Below are 19,568 nucleotides of genomic sequence, written 5' to 3' on the forward strand. Positions count from 1 at the left end.
GGAGACACAGAATCGGAAGCAGGCTCCAGGCTCTGAGTTGTCAGCACAGAGCCCGACATAGTTCGTGGGGCTTGAACCCACGAACTATGAGATTGTGACCTGAGCTGAAATCGGATGCTTAACCGACTGAGCCACCCAGGCGCCCCCCAAGTTCCTTATTTTTAGATGAGGATGATCATGCCGCCCGCACCTGGATGTTCTGAGGATTAAATTCAGGATAAAGCCCGGAACATGCCTGACATCCAGCCACGGCTTTGTTCGTGTTAAGCGTTCTTCGTGTCCTTGTATGGCTCCTCCTGGAGGAATTTCAGAAGGCCCCTAACTGTTCTCTCAGTTCCTTCACCTGCAAACTGTGACTAATAATGCGTTTGGAGACATTTCACAAATGCCAGAACCTTCTGAGTCCTATGGCCCGCACCATGGAGGGTGAGGAGGATGGGGGGGGCGGGGGGGGCAGCGGCACGCTGGCCGATGCCAGGCAGCTACTGCAGGCGAGAGAGGCCAAGCATGATGGGATGGAAGAAACAAGGCAGCAAACTCGAGCTGAAGGGTGAGTCCCCCTCCTCCCCCCCCCCAGGAGACCCCAGCTCTGGGGCGGCTCCTGAGTTGGGCAGCTCTTGGTGACGCTGGAGCCGCTGTGGTTTCCAAGGACAGGGGACGGTCACAGGCTGGCGCTGGCATATGGTAGAGGTTGTGTAAATATTTGCTGATGAAGAGCTCACAGCCCGTTTCTCCTAGAGTGGTAAGGAGAGGCGGTGGCAGCACTGGGGAGAAGCTGAAGGGGGAAGTCACGGATGTTTCCAGAACCCAATTCTGCTGCTTCTGCTAATGGGAGACTGGTTTGCCCTCCCAAACAGTCTGCAGGGCAGACCATCTCCCCAGAGGGCGTCATCCCTCAGCCGGGAAAATGCCAGGCGGCTGACGGAGACAGCGGGCGGCTCTGTGCCCCGCACCCTCCTGGGGCAGACAGCGGGGCGCTGGTGTCCGCTGGGGGACCTGGGCCTGCATTCCCAGGGGTCTCAGCACCTCCATGAGGCCGAGAGGAACTATAAATATGTCCAGTTAAATAAATTCAACATAACTATTTTTTATGTTTATTTACTGTTGAGAAAGAGGCAGAACACGAGGGGAGAAGGGGCAGAGAGAGAGGGAGGCACAGAATTGGAAGCAGGCTCCAGGCTCTGAGCTGTCAGCACAGAGCCCGATGTGAGGCTCGAACTCACAAACCGTGAGCTCATGACCTGAGCTGAAGTCGGATGCTTAACCGTTGGAGCTGCTCAGGCGTCCCCAATGTAACAACTTTAAATGCAAATACTTTAAACTTTGTTCAAAGTGGATGCAGATTAGTTCACCACCAAGCCAACGCTGAGAAAGACGTGGTTGTGTAAGAGGGTTGTGGGGACCAGCTCTTCGGATCAACGCCTGTAGGGAGGAAGGAGGGACTCAGGATTGGGCAGATGGCCAAGTTGAGCTGCAATGCTCTGAAAGTCCTGGACGTGGGGCAGCCTTGCACAGCTGTCCAGAGCTGGGGTCAAGGACTGGGATCTGTTACTCGGGCCCTGGCCAGGGGAGGGGGTGTGACCTTGGACAAGGCGGCCGTCCCCTGCTGAGACACGTGTCCGCTCGGGACAGCTGCAGGAAGAAATCTGTTGTTCCTACCCGGGGATCTGGTGGTGCCCCCAGCACCCACCACAATGCGGGAGCACAGATTAATAGGAAACAGTATTGTTGGGAAAAAAGAACCCTCTCCCATCCCAATAGTCCGCCCCTCCCCTCCCAGCCTATTCCCTTGCCATGCAGAGAGCACTGCTTTTGTGAAATTACGTCCTTCATTCATTCATTTATTTTGTCTCTTTTTTTTTGTATGTTGGTTCCATGAGTTGAAAGCTCTATGAGTCAAAGGAGGAGGCTTTGTCTTCCCAGACCATTTCTTGGTGCCTAATAGTCGCTTAACAAACACGGAGCCAGTTAACCAAACGAGAAACCGTCATTGGCGGCAAGAAGCCTGACCTGGGTCGTGCATGTCGTCAGGAGTCAGGGAAAGAGAGGAGGGAATGTGGCCGATGACACTGGGACTCTGTGAAATAGGCTGGACTTGGCAAGGCGGGTCGGTGCTGGAACTTGGTCCCCTCCCCTTGCCCATCTCTGGGGTCTCGTCTGAGTCCTCCTCGAGGCTGGGCCCTGCTGGGGGCGGGAAGGAGGCAACAGGCACGTGGCATTCTTCTTTCTTATTCTGCAGGGCGCCTGGCTGTGCCGACAGCGGCCCCCGCCCTGCCGACCGTCCGCGGGGAAACATGCGCAGCTCTCGTCCCTGAAGCCTGAACGCTTGGAATTTCAGGAGCAGCGTGGTGGCATCAAGTGTGCAAGAGACCCACGAGGCACCGGGGGCTTGTGGCTTGGCTTTGTCATCATCACTGTGAGTGTGGCTCCTTCTGCATGAACGCTAACAATGTGGAGGGTGAGCCGGGCTGACGCCCCTTCTCTGCTGACTCCGGGTCTTGCTCTGTTGCTCCCAGGAGCGGCTGGAGAGCTGACTCTGGCCAGCATGCAATAAAGTCACCCTGGGTTTGGTGAGGTGGAAGGCTCTTCCTCCTGCCCTTTCCAGGAAGAATCAGTCTAATTACCACGTTCATGCTCCAAGGACTTTGGTGATCGCCTCCTTCCTCTTCTAGCTGAACTCATTAGTGACAGACTCTCTTCTGAAAGCTGTCCGACGGCCGGGGCGGTTCCCACAGCTGGTCCGGGCGACACTGTGTGCACGTCCATCCTCCCAGATGGGACACTCCTTTAGCAACAAGTCTGAAGCGATGGGCCCTGCTGGCCTGTGAGACGGCCCGCACACCCAAGTGCACTCCGGGTGCTGGTTTCCACCCCTCCGCCCCTCCCCCCAGCCTCTGAGGCCCTTGGGGCCCATGGATCCAGGCAAGCTGAGCCCCTCTGCACCCACTAGCCCAGTGGGAAGAGGAGGAGTGGGGGGAGGCTGGGAAGACGCCGGAAGGCCTATCTCCAGGAGAACGTTTGGCTCTGCCGCCTGGGGGTCTGTCATGGCTCAGCTGTCTGCCCACAGGAGATCAGCCTACTCTCCCAGCTGCAGACAGACCGGCTCCCAGAGTACATCACGCCCCAGCCGGGAATCCTACGGGGCCTCAGTATGAAGCATACCTTGTTATTTCCTGTCATTCTCTTGCTTTGACATCTGGGCCCTTGCTGAGGCTTGAGGGACTGTCCCTCCCTGGCTGGCCATTCCCAGAGACAGTACACATGATTCATCGCAGGCTGGGCCTTTTTCATGCAAACTGGCGCATGCAGCGCCCATGCCCTGTCACCTCCTCTGTGACTATCCCCTCCCGGGCCAGGTACCGCACAAGCAGGACAGCCACAACACGCCAGAACCCGCTGAAACAAACCAACCGGCCAATCCAAAACCTGCTTACCATAGCCTTGTCTGTTCCTCCAGGAGATTACAGCAGGCTCTCGCCCATGCTTCCCTCGTGCCTCCTCTCCTGACCGCGCCTGGTGCTGCCCGCGTGGCCACACAGGCACATGGTGTGTCCCCTCCAGTGAGTGACCAAGTGTCTTCTCAATAGCGGGCGTCTTCTGAGCTGTAGACCTCTTCACGCCTGAATAAGGATAAAACCTACTACTTGGCCATAAAAAAGAATGAAGTGTTACTGGTTCCCACAATGTGCATGGACTTCGAAGGCGTTAGGCCGAGTGAGATGTCAAAGACAAGTACTGTATGGTCTCACTTGTGTGTGGAACCCAAGAAACAAAAACCAAAACCAACCAAGAAAACCAAAACACTCCACCTCTTAAACAAAGGGAGCAGACTGGCGGGTGCCAAAGGCAGGGTGTAGAGTGCGAGCAAAGTGGGTAAAGAGGGTCAGAAGGTACAAACTCCTAGTTACAAAATGGCTAAGTCATGGAGGTGTGCTGTAACAGCACGGTGACTGTGGTTAATGACACAGTGTTGCAGGGGCGCCTGCGGGGCTCGGTTGAGTGTTCAACTCTTGATCTGGCTCAGGTCGTGATCTCACAGCTCGTGAACTTGAGCCCCACATCAGGCACTGCGCAGACAGCTTGGAGCCTGGTTGGGATTCTCTCTTCTTCTCTCTACCCCTCCCCTGCTCGCACGTGCGTGCTCTCGAAATAAGTAAACTTTAATAAAAAAAGAATACTGTATTGCATATTTGATGTTTTTAAGAGAGTCCATCTTAAAAGTTCTCATCACAAGAATAACATCTTCTGTGACTCTGGATGAGGGCAGATGTTCACTAGAGGTACTGTGTGCATATCATGTAGCAACATCCACAAATCTCAAATCCTGTTGTACACCCGAAGCTAATATGTTCTAGGTCACTTGTGCCTCAATTAAAAAAACCCTACATCTTACATTGGTCGCATAGGCTCTCTCCTGGAGGCCAGAGCGCTCTTGCTGTTGACCTTGATGGAGAAAACCATCTCTCTGGTTTTCGACTAGAAGTAGGAGCCCCTAGCTGACCCCGTTCCACCCCGTGTCCACGTCAGACTCCAAGAGGATGCTTCACACGGAAGTCAGAGCTTCTGTCCCAGCCCTCGAACCATCTTCTCCTCACCAATAAATTTGACTTTTAAATCTTATGCGCTTTCTGGACCAACGGAAACAGGGTTTCAGGGGTGCGTAAGGTGGCGGAAGACAGAACAGCATGGAAGACAGCAGGAGGGAGTCTGTGCTCGTGAGAAGAGCCGTTTCCTGGTCGTCTCCAGAGGCTTCCATGAGAGCGTACGTCCCTCCTCCCAGTGGGGCTGCGGCAGGCCTTAGAGCCAGAGTCCCCTCCGGCTTCACCCAACAGCTTCTCTGGCAGCCTCATGAGGTCCAGCGACCTGCTCTCAGAATGAAGATTTGTATATAAATAAAATTTTATCTACTATAATTTAAATACATAAAATAGGGCATAAAGTCCTACCAAGAAAACGAATTACACTGAAGTATGGGTAGAAGAGTAAATATTAATTTAACATTAAATATTAAATTAATTTTTAATTTTATTACTTCATTGAATATTAAATATTAAGTAAATTAAATATTAAACTTATTTGGTTTAGAAGGGAATGTGCTTGCTTTGTGGGATCGTTGAATGACACAGCCTGGCGGGTGTCTCACGGCCTCCATAATTCTGAGTCATGGCACCCGTGAACAAGTTTGGCCATACCTACAATAATTATAAATGGACAGGAAAGGATCTGTGACTGCCACTGTCCCAGGCACTGCTGGTACAAGCAGGGCTCACTGCCTGGACGTGTCATTGAAGGAAACACGAAATTGCAAAGGAGGTGAGTGGAAATAAAGATGGAAGTTTTCCAACAACTCGAGCTCACAGATGCCTCGAGTCCTCCCCAGCCCAGGGCCCGAGGTGAAGGACCCTGTTCAGAGCTTCCATGGTCAGTGGCAGGTGGCGGAGCTGGTGTCCTCTTCCGCGTGTGCGTGGCCCACAGCAGTGAGAATCCCGTCCTCTGCCTCCTGGGAGCCGAGAGCCGTGGGGCCCGGATGTTCAGACAGCGCCTCCCGGGGAGCAGGGGGCTTGCCCATCACAACGCGCTTTTATTTTTATTATTATTATTCATTATTATTTTAAAAATGTATTGTCAAGTGCGCTAACACAGTGTATACAGTGTGCTCCTGTCAAAACGCACTTTTACAGCTCTGCTTCATCTAGTCAACATGCAGGAGAGACCAACGAAAAACCAAACATGAGAAAGAGAAGAAAAGTACATCCTTTGCTTTCAACCCTCCGTGTGCCTCTGTGCTCCGCCTCCCTCCCCCTGGCTTCCAGCAGTTTGGCCACGGAGCTGGGCTCCAGGCGGAGGAAGTTCAAGTCAGGAGGGGAGCACGTCACTCAGAGCAGGACCCTGACCGTGGCAGTGACAACCTGAGGGTCCGACACCTCTGCTAGTCCCTTAGCGCCTGACAAAGAGTCAGCCCCACAGTTTGCAGCCGAGTCCGCGTGGACCTCCAGCCTGCTCCCAAACATGCCGTCCAGGGCCCGGGCCACCGTTCCCGCCCCGGGGGAGACGCAGAGAGGGACAGAGTGAGATGCACGCACCACGCTGTCTCCACACTGCAGGGTCACACTCAGGCACTGCTCTCAACCTGGCACGTGGAAAATGCGACGCGAAGAATCGTTTCAAGGCCATCTCAGTTTAGCATTTCCACAGGAGACTGAAGACGGGCAACTGCTCTGGAAACACCGGGCTCCCCCGCCTTCTGAGAGCAATCGCGCTGTAATTTCTCATTCTTTCTTTTTTGCACAAGGAAACGAATCATTTGTTTTCCCTTCGCGTTTGCACAGCTATTTTCTCTGGGAATGCTGTTGGGCAAACAGAGTTAAAACGGCAGTCAACGCAAGCCAGCTCCTGATGCTAAACTCCAGAAAGAGATCTCAGGTGTGGTCTTCACCACGTGCAGTTCTAAGTGACGGTGACCTTGCTTGCACACCCTGCTGTCCCCCCACTAATGCCTGTGGTCTGACATGGGCCACATCATGCATTTATGGGGGACAATACTACGAATCACACCAAGTCCTTGCACTTACGAAGATATTGCTTCAAGGCCCTGCGCAAATGCCACCTCCTTGGAGGCCCGAGCATCATGGACAGCACTCACTCCCCTGTCCCAGTGCCACCTGCTGGCCACGAATGCAGCGTCTGTTGTGCTGCCTGTGCCCGTAGCCTCCGAGGCCCATCTCCCTCCCCAGGTTTCTCTAATCGACACATCAACAGGGACGTCTGTTCCTATGGGCACGTGTGACATTATGACATTTATTTGGCAGGAGCAACGTTCTGTGTCTTCACAGATTCTCACGCAATGGCAGTAAACCGTTCAGTCCACCTTCACTGGCACTCAGTCCGTGTAGGTGTGTGTGAGTGTGAGTGTGTGTGGAGCGGGGAGGGGAAGAGTCATGTCATACAAGCCCCAACTTCTGTAATTCTTCCTTCCAACAGTCACCCACACTGCCTGTGAATTCAAACACCCTTCACACTTGCACCCCCTTTAGGAACCTTGATCTGAGGGAACAGAACATGGATCAAACTCACACACTTTTGATTAACAACTTCTTTTTCGCAAAGCCCAGAGCAGGCAACGGATTAGCAAGTTCCGTCTATTTTGAATAAAACAGGTTCGATTATCTGGGGTCTGTGAGTATTCTGGATTTTGGAAACACAAACAAAGTTTGCTACCACGAGCCAATCCTAAGTTTACAAAGTAACCAAAGTAGGCCAAAATTCCACTTGTAAAATCATTTTATTGGTATAAATATACATATGAATAAAATACCTCAGCCTGTAATGTAAGTGAATATTTGTGAAATGTCTTAAAAAGAGTAGTGCTTTGATTTTTTACAGGTGTCAAAGTATTCTTTCTTAAAATCATACATTAAAAGCTAATATGCAGACAGAAATTATAGGCCTTCAAAAACCACAAATATTCATAAAACCTCATTCCAATCACTATGTACATGAACTTGGGCACACAGTAGGATCAGCCGCGGGCATCTTTCGCTCCGTTCTCAAGTGGGCCCCTTGATGGTGGTGCACAGGCCACCGGCCGGATCTACAGGTGCAATTCCACACCAGGAAGGAGAAGGCTCCCCACGGGAGAATGCAGAAACCAGAGCCAAGACCTAATATATATAATTTATACAAATTATTTATTAGTGTGCTCTGTTAATATACTTACAATGTGCAATTGCGTACATCAAGAATCAACTGCTCTCTCAGTCAAGTGCAGATCTGACAGGGGTCCATGCAGCAGTACCCCACCTTCAGCCGGTGGTGTTACTCGGGTGAGTGCGCGTCCAGTTACTTGGACTGCCTCCAAAAACTCATCTTGCGGGCCACACTGTCGCTGCCTCCGAGAAATTCAAGTAGGGCCCACGGAATAATTGCTGGCTTTCACTAAAGGCATAGGAAGGAATGCTTCTGAATCAAATGCCCGAGGGTCGGGAGAAGACCAAACAAATGTGTGTTGATTACCAAAAAAAACCAAATGGGTCTGTTTCTGTTTTCAAAAGGCAAGTAAAGGAAAGAAGGAAAAAGAAAAGAGCACCGAGAGAAAACGCGGGAGGAAGCGTCGCCCTGGACTCCTCTCTCAGGGCCGACAAAGCACCCCTGCAAGGAGACTGTGCACGGGGGACCTTTACACAAAAATAAACTCTCTCTCTGCTTCCTCCCCGGAGTCGCTGGATTTGCTGCCTTGGTGGCCGTCTCTGCCAGAGGACCACGGCTTCTGCTCCGGACACTCCTGGGCCTGCGGGCCCCAGCTTCTCCTGGAAACTGAAAGGAAAGGGCGGATGTCATTACAGCAGGAAGAGTACCATCCACCGCCTGATAGCCGGTGAGCCGCGGGGGGGGGGGGGGGGGGGGGGGGGGGGGGGGGGGGGGGGGGGGGGGGGGGGGGGGGGGGGGGGGGGGGGGGGGGGGGGGGGGGCCCAAGGGGCAGGCGGGTTTAGGAGGAACTTCCTCAGAAACATCTCACCAACTATGTTTAGAGACTCGGGATGGAAATTAAAAACAAACCAAGAAAAACAGAAGCAAATCGAAATGAGAAAACACAAAAGCTCCAGGCCACGAGAGGGCAATGCTCTCTCTGCCGAGGTTGAGAATCTGGGGGTGTGGATGGGGGAAATGATGGGGGGCCCTCTGACCCCTCTCGCACAGCCGTATTTCGTGTGGCTGAGGGGGCAGGGCAGAGAGCCTGGCGGAGGCGGCGCCGGACACATGTCCCGCCTGATGCCTTCCGCCACCATCTAGAGCTGGCTGTCTGCTCCGGGGCCATGACTCCAGGAAGGCCCAGCGAGCCTCGGGGGAAATGAACAGCCCAGAGCCGTGTGAAAACAAATGAATGCTGCCTCTGGTGCGGTGAGTCCTTTGGGAACCAGCCTCCGGTGACAGAACTGTCACCTGCTGCCTGCTCTGATCACACATAATGTGAAGGACCCCCAGCGACGGTGCACGGCGACGACGGGTAAGAATTCCTGGCACGGAGTCACTGTTACGTGTCACGTTGGGCACGTGTGCTCCTCACCCCTTCCCTGGAAGGAGGTTTTGCAAAACGTGGGATCTGGATTTAAATGATGCCTCTCCCTGCGAAGGGCGTGTTCCTGACAACAAGGTCAGAGCGCTGTGGGCGCCATGCCTCAGGCTGTTAAGGGTTATTCCATAGTACTCACCAAGTCTTTTGTACAGACACCACTTAAGCTAAAAATACCAAACCCCACACCCTGTGTAGCTTGAAAGCAGACAAAAGCTACCTCATCACTCAGAAGTTCAAGTAATCCGACCAGGAACACAGGTCTGGAAAGTGGCCGGACTAAGCTGACGCCTCTAATCACTGTGACTTTACCAATTATGCTAAAATTCATCCTGCCAGGAAGGGACTATTCAAATGCTTCATCCACTAAAGTGTATTTCAGGAAGTAAAAGTTCCTAGGGAAACCTAATAGTTAAAATGTAAACTTAGTAAAAGATTTCTCTTGCCAAACTGGTTGAGGGGCCAGATTCTGATCTCTAGACAATAAAAAATGTAAATTTAGTTAATTACATTAGATGGGTATCATCCAGTGTTCTCAAAAGGATAAACCCTTCAAATCTCATCATAAAAATAAGTAATATTTTAAAAAACCTGACCTCTTTTTATCCAATGCCTTGGAGCAAATTCTCAGATGGAAGGGAAAAGCAAATACATATTACAATTGATTTTATTTTTTTGCTGGAGTCGTGTAAGAAAATAATAAATGTCCTTTGAAAGTCGTTGACAAATCAGGTTCGGGGGAAAAGGTAAATAATGTTCTAAAAATAGCTGTCCTTCATCACAAAATCAATTTGAAAGTAATACACAAAGAACTCTCTAAGTTCTCAGCTTCTGCATGTGCTACGACCAGGAGGAAGGAAAGCAGATGTATAATCATCTCAAAGATACTTTGCAATAATCCAACCTCAATTTTGATAGAAAATTGTATTCATTCCCTTTTAAAATCAAAATGAGTTGTTTTGTGTATCAAGTGACTCAAAACCAAATTTCCAACACTCTAGCTTCAAAAGAAGAAATAAAAATAGTGATACGTTGCTTCTGTGTCTTCAGAGCAAACGTATTGGCTCTAATTCTTCGATTTAAAAGCTTTTTATCCCTCCAGTATTATGGCTTCCTCAAAATCCCAGGGCCTCGTTCATGTTCTGTGACATCAGAGTACTCTCTAAAAATGGAGAAACTCATGCCATCCAAAATGTTTATGTCACAGGTGAAAACCAAGAGCACGTTGGATGGACCAAGGTCGCTGGAGCACAGCTAACTGAAACTGTGAGAGACCTCACATGGGAATCTTCCTGCAGGAGGCAGACTGCCTTTCAAGCTGCATCATTAACAAGTTCACAGTCTGGTCTCTGGGTTGGTGCCACACACCCACTACCAGTCAGGAGAGCACAGATTTTAATTTGTCCAACACAGTCACTGAGAGGAATGACACAGTCTTCCTAGGGCTGATAGAGCAGCTCACGGAGGCAGTGACGCTATTTAAAAATTCACTGATTCAACTCTTGTGGATGTGAGCTAGTTCGGGTGGCATTTCCTTGGTGTTGGTTGCAGGGAGGGGTGTGAGTGCACAGGAGACCGAGGCAATGAGACTGGGGACCTAAAATCACACAAGTGGCCAGTGTGCTCGGTCTCCCAGCCTCCTGCCTTCTCATTGGTGCAGCTCACCGGCACGAACAACTTTGTGGGGGGACTGTTCTTTGTTAAGTTTGTTATCCAGTCTGTAGGCAGCATCTATTTGATTACATATATTTAGGATGCTAATTACGATTATATTGAAGTAGGTTTGGTCAAGCTCCCACTAATGAATAATCCAAATAAGGTAATGTCTGCTTGAAACTTAAAACTCTAGAAGTTATTTTGAAATAGAAGATTCAGGAGGCGCCTGGGTAGCTCAGCTGGTTAAGCATTGTCTCTTGATTTCGGCTCAGGTCATGGTCTCATGTTTGTGCGTTTGAGCCTCGTGTCGGGCTCTGTGCAGACTGCATGGAGCCTGCTTGGGATCCTCTCTCTCGGCCCTTCCCTGCTTGCATGCTCTCTCTCTCTCAAAATAAATAAATAAATTAATTAATTAATTAATTAATAAATAAACAAACATTTATAAAACAAACAAATAGAGTATAAAATTCAGGGCAGCCTGATTTGATGCTTGACTTGATCCAGGAGAGAAAAAACAGGGTGTTTTACTGCACTTGTGCAGTTCAAGGATTCGTCCTGTTCACGTGCTGAAGCATCTCTGTGTGTCTATATACGTGTCTCTTGCTGTTCCACATACCATTAAAATGATAAAAAATGCTCAAGTGCACATGTTATTCAACACACACACTCTGTGGATACTCACATCCCGTCTATGGGGGCAATGACTGGTGCAGATAGGATCAGACATGAATCTGTCGTTCTGGAAGATGATTTGACTTTGCATATATACATGAGTAAATACATACTTACATATATGTATTATACACACACAGACACATGTGTTAATCTTAAAGCTTCCAAAATATGCATATAAATTGAGAATTGGAGATGCCTTTGAGAATTTGAGCTTTCCTTCATTTTAAGCTCCACTCACATCCATATTTCCCAGGAGGAAAACATGACAACCTTAAAAATAATATTCAGTAGCCAGCCCTGATTTTTTTATGCTTTCTGGTAGGAGCCAAAACTGCTGACCAATGGTTAAGTTTCTTTTGAAGAACTCATATCGAGGTAGTAGAACCCAGATCTGGTGTAAAAAGGAGGCTAGAGCTTACCGGCCCTACGCCACAGCCAGACATTCGTTGGTTACAGGCTGGATTACGGAAGGAGCAAGTGACGTATAAAAGGCATCTCAGAATAAGACAGTCTGAACAAACAGGATACATCATTATAGATACAAAGCCAAATCAACTATTTTCTACAAGAAAACAGGACATACTCTAATGAAAATATCACGGCTTATAATTAAATGCAAGACGGGGAAGAACACACAATTCAGAGTTACAGATATTTCCAGTAAAAGAAAGTAAGCATTTCACCTGTCAAGTCAATACTAAAACAGGCACACAAAGCAACAATCAGGATAAAAATATGCAGCATGCTTTGAGAACAGTAGCCTCTGTTTGCCACACGGACACGCGATTCAGGAAGGTAAGCGAGCTGTTTCAGCAGACACGAAGCTGCCACTGAAAGACTGAAAGGAAGGAGCAGGGCGAGGGATAACAGGACCGCTTTCCTACGTGCCGCGTGTGAGCCGGGAACTATTCAGAAAGCAGACTGCTTTGCAATCCTCAGGGATGAAGACAGGCAAGTGTGGGAATCGGCACTAACAAAACAAAATTAAAATATTCGACATAAAATGACTTTAATTGAAGCCACTGTAAAAACTACTTTTTTGGTTCCTGCCAATATTTCAAGAAACCAGGGCAGAAAAGCAAACACAAGATGGTCCTGTTTCATTCCATCAAACTGACAGAGCCCAGCGGAGGGAGACCTGTAAGTCCAGGAGGTCATGGAAAACTCTGGGCCAGGCGCAGAACTCCTGGCCTCCCTACGATCTGGCTCATCTCCATCGCCAGCCTCTTTTCGCCCTATCCCAATGCCTTCCTGCAGGTCAGTGTGGTCCTGGGTGAGGTCTCCTGGTGTGTTGTGTGAAGCCCTTTTAGGGGCTTCTGGGAAGAAATGCTGCACTCCATCACTTCGTTAAATAACCCAAGTGACAGAAGTCAACCAACACAACAGTTCAAATGCTAGCAACATCTAGACACAAATCTAGATGCCCAAACCTAGAAACATCTATGTGACCTTATTAAAAGAGGCAACACAGACACACTGCTTCTGATTTAATATACTCTACAAAGAACTCAGCCTCTGCTCAGAAAACAAATGTCGTAGGCATTCGTTGCTGTCACTTTTCTGTCACTTGAAGATAAGAGGTTTTCCTGAAAATCCCAGAGAAAATCTCTTAGGAGAGTTATTGTAAGCATGTGCCTATAAACGAGTGTACCACGCAGGAAATCCGTGTGCATGTGTTCCAATAAAACTTTATTTACAAAACCCACCGTGGGTCAGTGTGTATGTTTGATTATCTTGGGGTTAACCAGAGCGTCCCTCAGCGGTGTCCGTGACATCACTGGTATTTTCTGATTTTACATTTCTAACTAAAGTCTGGTTGCCATATAACATTACATTTGTTTCAGGAAGTCCTTTAAAGGCGAAGGACCAAATCCGGTGTTTTTTCTAGGGCAGGCGCTACCTGGCCCACAGGCTTCCCTTTCTGCTGTGGGTCCTGTCCCTAACTGCGCCCACTCCACCCCGTCATCTAGCTAGCGGGGGCCAGACCGCCTGGCGGGTCGGAAAGCTGGCCCCACGTCGCTGCTCACGGGGAGACAGCACATGCCTTCTGGTTCTTGTTTTGGTTTGGGAGCCTCTGTCGGGGAAAGTCCTCAAAGACAGCAGTTCCCACTGAGGCGTCCTAACGAGTTGGGTTGTGAGGCCGTGCAGCGGGTCTCACAGGAGGGGAGCTATCAGTAACAAAGTGTGAACGTTTCAGAATGCTTTATCCTTTTGCAAGGAAGAGAAGCTATTCCTATAATCAGCTCACTTCCACTGACTTGCCGTGGGAGGTGCCTTCTCAGAAGGCCGTGAAGGGCCTGGAGCTCTGGCTAGAATTCTGGGCCACGTACTTCATCCCTGGGAGCCTAAATACACTTACGTGTCAACCCCCCACAGGGTTTTACGGGAAGAAAAGTGCCCTGTTTCAAGGGGAAAAGGACTTTAAAGCAATCTCACATACCAGAATATTCTACATTTCTTTTCTTTTATGATACTAAGACTTCCTTTAAAAGATTTTTCAAGTCAGATTTACAAAAAATGTTATTAACCAGAAAGGTCCTAAGCGCAGAGTCATGGGAAAGACACTTGCTCTCTGAATCAGCGAGACTTGCTTTAACATTTCCCACTGGGGCTCAAAGCCAATTTGAAATCCATCTCCTTTTTGTCTCCTGGGACTGTGTTCACCTGAACGGAAAACAACAGAATTCACCGCAGTGTCTCAAGGAAGGCAGGTGGCAAAAAGCGATGGCCAGAAAATGGAATAAACTGTCCTTAGAGGCTCAAAAGTTAATTGGTACTTTTTCTTTCTCACTAAAGGGTCATAAAAAATACAATGAAAGGTCTGGGGCATTCCGTCACTAGCTTTTACTGATCCTTTCCTAACACAGCACAAGGTATGGTGTTGGGCCAATACCCTCTCAAGGCGGAAACTGTGTTATTGTAAGAATTTGTGACCCAATCCCAATTAAAATTGAACAGAAGAGTAGAGAGATCAAGAGAACAGGAGGCAGGGCCCCATATACAAGAACAGACTGACACAATCACAGAACCTGGAAAGGACAAGTCAGCCTACTCCAAAGTAACTTGATCCCTCATAAGAGTATGAAATTCTAGATCTTTGAGTCAATGCTTTTTGCCCCAAAGGGAAGGACCATCCTGTTGCCATTTAGAAAACAAAAATCATTTGTATGAATAATCCCCGAGCCAGTTCCAGGATAGAAGTCACTCAAAGTTTGTTTTCGTTAGTGCCAATTCACGAGCTTTGGGTCGGTGAGGGATGACAAGCGACACGAAGGCTCTAACCATTTGTTGGCTGTGACTTCCTGTGCCCAACTGCCTTCACCTCCTCTTCTGCAATCATGGGGTGCAGTTTTGAAGATCTTTTCCCTCCACTGGAAGGCTTGTCAGTGGCACGATCTGAATGTCTTTTGTAAGAATCTCCTCTTTGCACTACTGAGGAAAACGGATTCGTCTTACCCTTTGCGTTAGCAAATACATCAGTGTGTTGGCATTCATATTAAAGACTATTAATATTAAGAATTAAATATCCGAGAGCCCGCCCCACCTAGGCGTTGCGGAATCTACAGCCTTGGTCCCGCACCGATTCACCATCACCTACAGAATTCAACAGCCAACATTATGGAAATGTGGTGCAAAATGAGGTGAGCTCCGAGTCTGCCCCCAAAGCGGTGCTAACAAAGGCTCCCGTGGCTCCCCTCTGATTCCAGGATGGATTAACGAAAATGACATTCACTATGGAAGAATCCAGAAGAATCGTAGCCATTTACCTGCTTCAGAAATTAGTTGGGCACGCTAGTCCAGAGGGAGGCACAGAACAAGGAAACGAAGTAAGCAGCATGAAATAACGTACAAGAAAATAGGAATGAGCAGGTCAGAAACGGTTTCTAAAGAAAAAGGGGTCCCAAGGGCCTGTCACTCCTGGGCCAGCACTGCCGATGAGCTGATCAACAAACTGAAGTCAGACTCCTTATCACCTTGGACGTTTACACGCTGTTCTCAGACAGCATGTATATTTTCAGTTCGGTTTCAATACCAAGTGCCACCACCAGGATGATCTATCTGTACTTAACTTACTGTGGATCCCAGGGAAAGCTCGAGAGTCCCTACCTAGAAAGACGGGGGCACGAATTATTCGCCGTGTTTGTGCTCAAAGGGCAATGAGCAAAGGAATCGCATATCTACCCCTGAGCTCAGAAACGTCTGAGGGGCGACTTAGTTCCTCAGGAAAGAACACAGGGCTTTTCCGAAGTGGCTGAGGGCGCGCCAGCCGCTTCTAGCAATCACCCTCCAGGGCCCCTGTGCTGACTCCGGAGGCTGGCGGGTTACTCGAGGCCTTGTTTGCAATCACAAAGGCACCCAGAAAACATCACTTTTCATAAACGTTAAGCCGTCCTCAGAACTTCCTTCTAAGTAAGGACACAAAGTCAGCGGTTGCAGACGGAGGAAAATGAGGGCGGGGGCGGGGGGAGGGCCCAAGTCACTCTGACTCGCACTGCCCAACGTTCTCTCTACACCAAGACTGGCAAAGGTGGGGGTGGTACCACCAAACCCTCCGTTTATTCATTCTGCATACAGTAACTGTAGGCGCTCGCTACCTTCCACGGCCTCGGCTGCTGTTTGACATGAGTGGTTTATTGGCTTTGGTCAAGTCCCTACCTCTTTTATTTATAGCCAGTAGGTGAGGGGAGCTTGTACCCACCAAATGAATCTGCAGGACAGAGAGGAGAAAGCAGGCAGTGTTATTTTTTTTTTGTTGCTATTCATTTATTTTTATTATTCTCCTATTGCAAAGACAGTACTCGGAAATACTTTCCATTAACTAGAACACAAGACTGTGATTAATAAAATGGCCAGTGGAGGATGATGTCAAAGCCAGAAAGATCAAGGAATTCTAAAATCATCAAACACCTAAAATAAAACAAAGCAGCCGCAAACCATAATGAGGGCCGTCTAGTCATGGGTAATGGCTCGTGGGCTCTGGAATTCCTTCCTGGCTGGGGCTTAGAGATGGCAATTACACTTTATGGAGGGTAGAACCTAAAACTCAACTGTGTATTTAACAGAGGGAGGGAGGTGGGTGAAAGAAATGCAGGGATGCTGAGGCCACCCTCCGCTCATAAGTCTTGATCTGATTCTGGGAGATGGCACACAAGGCCCAGGATTACCTCGCTCTGCTCCTACCCTAGCAAATTAGAAGGAGCAAGCTGGTCCAATGATGCCCTGAAGGCGTCCAGGCAGGTGCCTGGAGAATAAGGCGCATCTGACTTCACGAGTGAATGAGTGTCATGAGCCACGGGGCCTCCCCCACCTGCGGCGCTGCTTTCAAGCCACAGCAATGGTAATTCTCACCTGGGGGGAGAGCTCTGGGAAATAATGACACCTAGAAGCCCATCAGTGGCATCCAATGAGTCACAGAATACTTAAGGCACTCTGTAGCTGCCAGAGCCGGTTCGGGAGCACCGAGTGATTACAAAGAAGGTAAACCTTGGGCTGGATGTCTGCTACACTTTCATTCTCTGTATACTGTCCTTCGTGAAGGTCCAATGCCATCAATAAGGCTGAATCAAGTTTCTGAACCAGGAAACTGCTCTGGTCCCAAAAGTTTAGTCCAAGGGAGGCCCATTTAAATTCTAGGATACCCATCAAGACCGGGGTTGATTCCTTTCTCTTGAAACAACTCCCCTTGGAGAAAGCTAAGCGAGAGAAACCATTTCTTACCTTCCTGGGAAAACGTCCTGGGGCTGGGCTGGGGGCTAATCTGACCATCTCTCTCCTTGTCCGAAGGGACTTTCTTCAGGACAGGTGGCAGAAGAGCAATTTTAACGGAACCAGGGCTGGACGGAGAGTCTGGGGTGTCCTCTGGGAGACACAAACGCAGGAGTCAAGCAGGTCCCCAGACTGGATCCCCAGGTTACCGCTCTAAAGACGAATGGCCAATCACTTTTTACAAGTATCAGATCTCTATTTTTCTGGCGGAGACCGAGTTTTATGTCTCTGCAAGCAACAGCTAAATACAGTAGGGAGAAAAACAACTGAAACTTAGGAAAAGCTGAAATCTCTAAAATTCACAGACAGATGGGAATTTGCCTTGCTGACACAGAATTTCAACGAGCTGATATTTGAAAACGACGCTGGAAATGAAGTCAATGTTCCTTTAGCCTCAGACACAGAGGCTGTTTGGTTTTAAAATCTGTGATGTTTACAAGCCACTGCCTTTCCGTGTTGCCCAGTACAGTGGCCACGTAACACACGTACACACAGCAACGCAGGTGCACATGCCTATATACACATACTGAGACCACTAAGAATAATGTGGAGTTGATAGACTTTTATTATTTTTATTCTTTAAAAATTTTTTAAATGTTTACTTATTATTGAGACAGAAACAGAGCATGAGTGGGGGAGGGGCAGAGAGAGAGGGAGACACAGAATCCGAAGCATGTAAGCTCCAGGCTTTGAGCTGTCAGCACAGAGCTTGATGTGGGGCTCGAACCCATGAACTGTGAGATCATGACCTGAGCCGAAGTCAGCCGCTTAGCTGACTGAGCCACCCAGGTGCCCCTCGATGGGCTTTTAGAACCAGAACGACCTTGGTGATCACTCTACAAATGAAGAGATTAAATGACCCGCTGAGTGAAAATGATGACAAAATTTCTAGGATTAGAACATTAGTCTCTTAATTCTACAGGCTAATGACTTCACTCTATCTGAAAGGATTTACTGAACTGCGCCCTTTTCTCTGCCCTACTGCCCACAAGGTTATTTGAGTTTGAAGACCAGGTGGCCGCTGGGTGAATGAGAGGCGTGTCTGAGGGGATGGGAAGGACCCACAAGTGGAATGAGTTAGGGTGCAAGCGACACTACCTTTTCTCATTCTACCACATCCTCTGCGTGTTGACAAATGATTATTAGGAGATGTACATCTTACTTTCTAGCGCGTGAGCCGTGGGGAGGAGGCCCGTGGGGGCGCTCACCCCCACAGCTGGGGGGTCCTGGCGTCTACTACTGCTCACCAGCTGCGCGACTTGCCAAGCTGAGAATCTCTGGACCTCACTTTCCACATCTGGGCAATGGAGCAGTGGTGAGGACGCTGGGAGTTTATCCGTATAAAACACGTAGAACACCGCCTGGCACAGAGTTAAGATTGGTAGTGAGGGGGGCGCCTGGGGGGCTCAGTCCGTTAAGTGACTGACGGCTCAGATCATGATCTCATGGTCCGTGAGTTCGAGCCCCGCATTGGAGTCCGTGCTAACAGTGTGGGGCCTGCTTGGGATTCTCTCTCTGCTCTCTCTCTGCCCTGTTTGTGCTCTCTCTCTCTCTCTCAAAATAAACATTTAAAAAAAAAAGGATTAGTAGTAATGATGATGAGGGACATAATCTGACTACATATCATTACCCTCATTTGCCTAAATATTACTGGGGGAAAGTGCAGAGGTGACACGGGGTTCATCATATTATCCACTCTACTTCGCGTAGGTTTGAAAATTCTTATAAGAGAGCGTTGGAGAAAAGCAAAGAAAAAAACCGTATGGGGAAGAGCGGATGCAGGGGAGAATAAGGCAGAGTTCAATCCATTTCTAATGCTTTTATGCTTCTTCTATCATTAGATTTTCTAAAACCAGAGTCAGCACACTTCTGTGAAGGGCCCAACAATAAATATTTCTGGCTCTGCAGGCCAATGGCCTCTGTCCCAACTACTCAACTCTGACCTTTCAGAGCAAAAGCTAATTGAAATGGCATGGCTGTGCGCCAGGTGACATGCTATTTACAAAAACAGGCCCGGAGTTTGCCAAGCCCTATTCTAAACCCTAAATAATTCACAGAATATAGGACAGAAAGAGAGGAACAGAAGCTTTCCCTACGGTGTAGACCCTGGAGACGGGTCTCAGAAGGCTCAGTCAAGCCCTGGGACAAGGTCAGCACACGCCGTCTCCGCAGTGGCCCTCCCGCCTGCCACCCGAGCCCCTGGGCCTCGTGTTGAATAAAGGAACTCTCAGCCTCTGCCTCTTCCGAGCCCCCACTGCGGACGCCCTGCGCCACGTTCGCCGGCGCCCCCACCGCCCCCCCCAACCCCTGGAGCCTGATCCGATCCGGCCAAGCCCAGGGGCCAGCCAGGCCGGCCCCTCGCGGCCCCGCACCCCCTCACCGGGCTTCGGGGCGGCTCGCG

General features: G+C 49.2%; 1 protein-coding gene across 1 annotated transcript in view; it reads right to left on the reverse strand.

The window, feature by feature from the left end:
- Nucleotides 1-7,263: 7,263 nt before the first annotated feature.
- Nucleotides 7,264-19,568, reverse strand: part of CARMIL1 (capping protein regulator and myosin 1 linker 1) — a 298,331-nt gene continuing 286,026 nt past the window's right edge. Inside the window, exons 36-38 of the mRNA XM_029944967.1 lie at nucleotides 19,548-19,562; nucleotides 17,120-17,260; nucleotides 7,264-8,313 (exon numbers count right to left, since the gene is read on the reverse strand). Of these exons, the coding sequence (XP_029800827.1) occupies nucleotides 8,177-8,313; nucleotides 17,120-17,260; nucleotides 19,548-19,562 (293 nt within the window). The 3' untranslated portion in view covers nucleotides 7,264-8,176. The remainder of the gene's footprint in view (nucleotides 8,314-17,119; nucleotides 17,261-19,547; nucleotides 19,563-19,568) is intronic.

The sequence above is a fragment of the Suricata suricatta genome, chromosome 7, assembly GCF_006229205.1.
Source record: "Suricata suricatta isolate VVHF042 chromosome 7, meerkat_22Aug2017_6uvM2_HiC, whole genome shotgun sequence".
In the NCBI taxonomy this organism is placed as follows: domain Eukaryota; kingdom Metazoa; phylum Chordata; class Mammalia; order Carnivora; family Herpestidae; genus Suricata; species Suricata suricatta.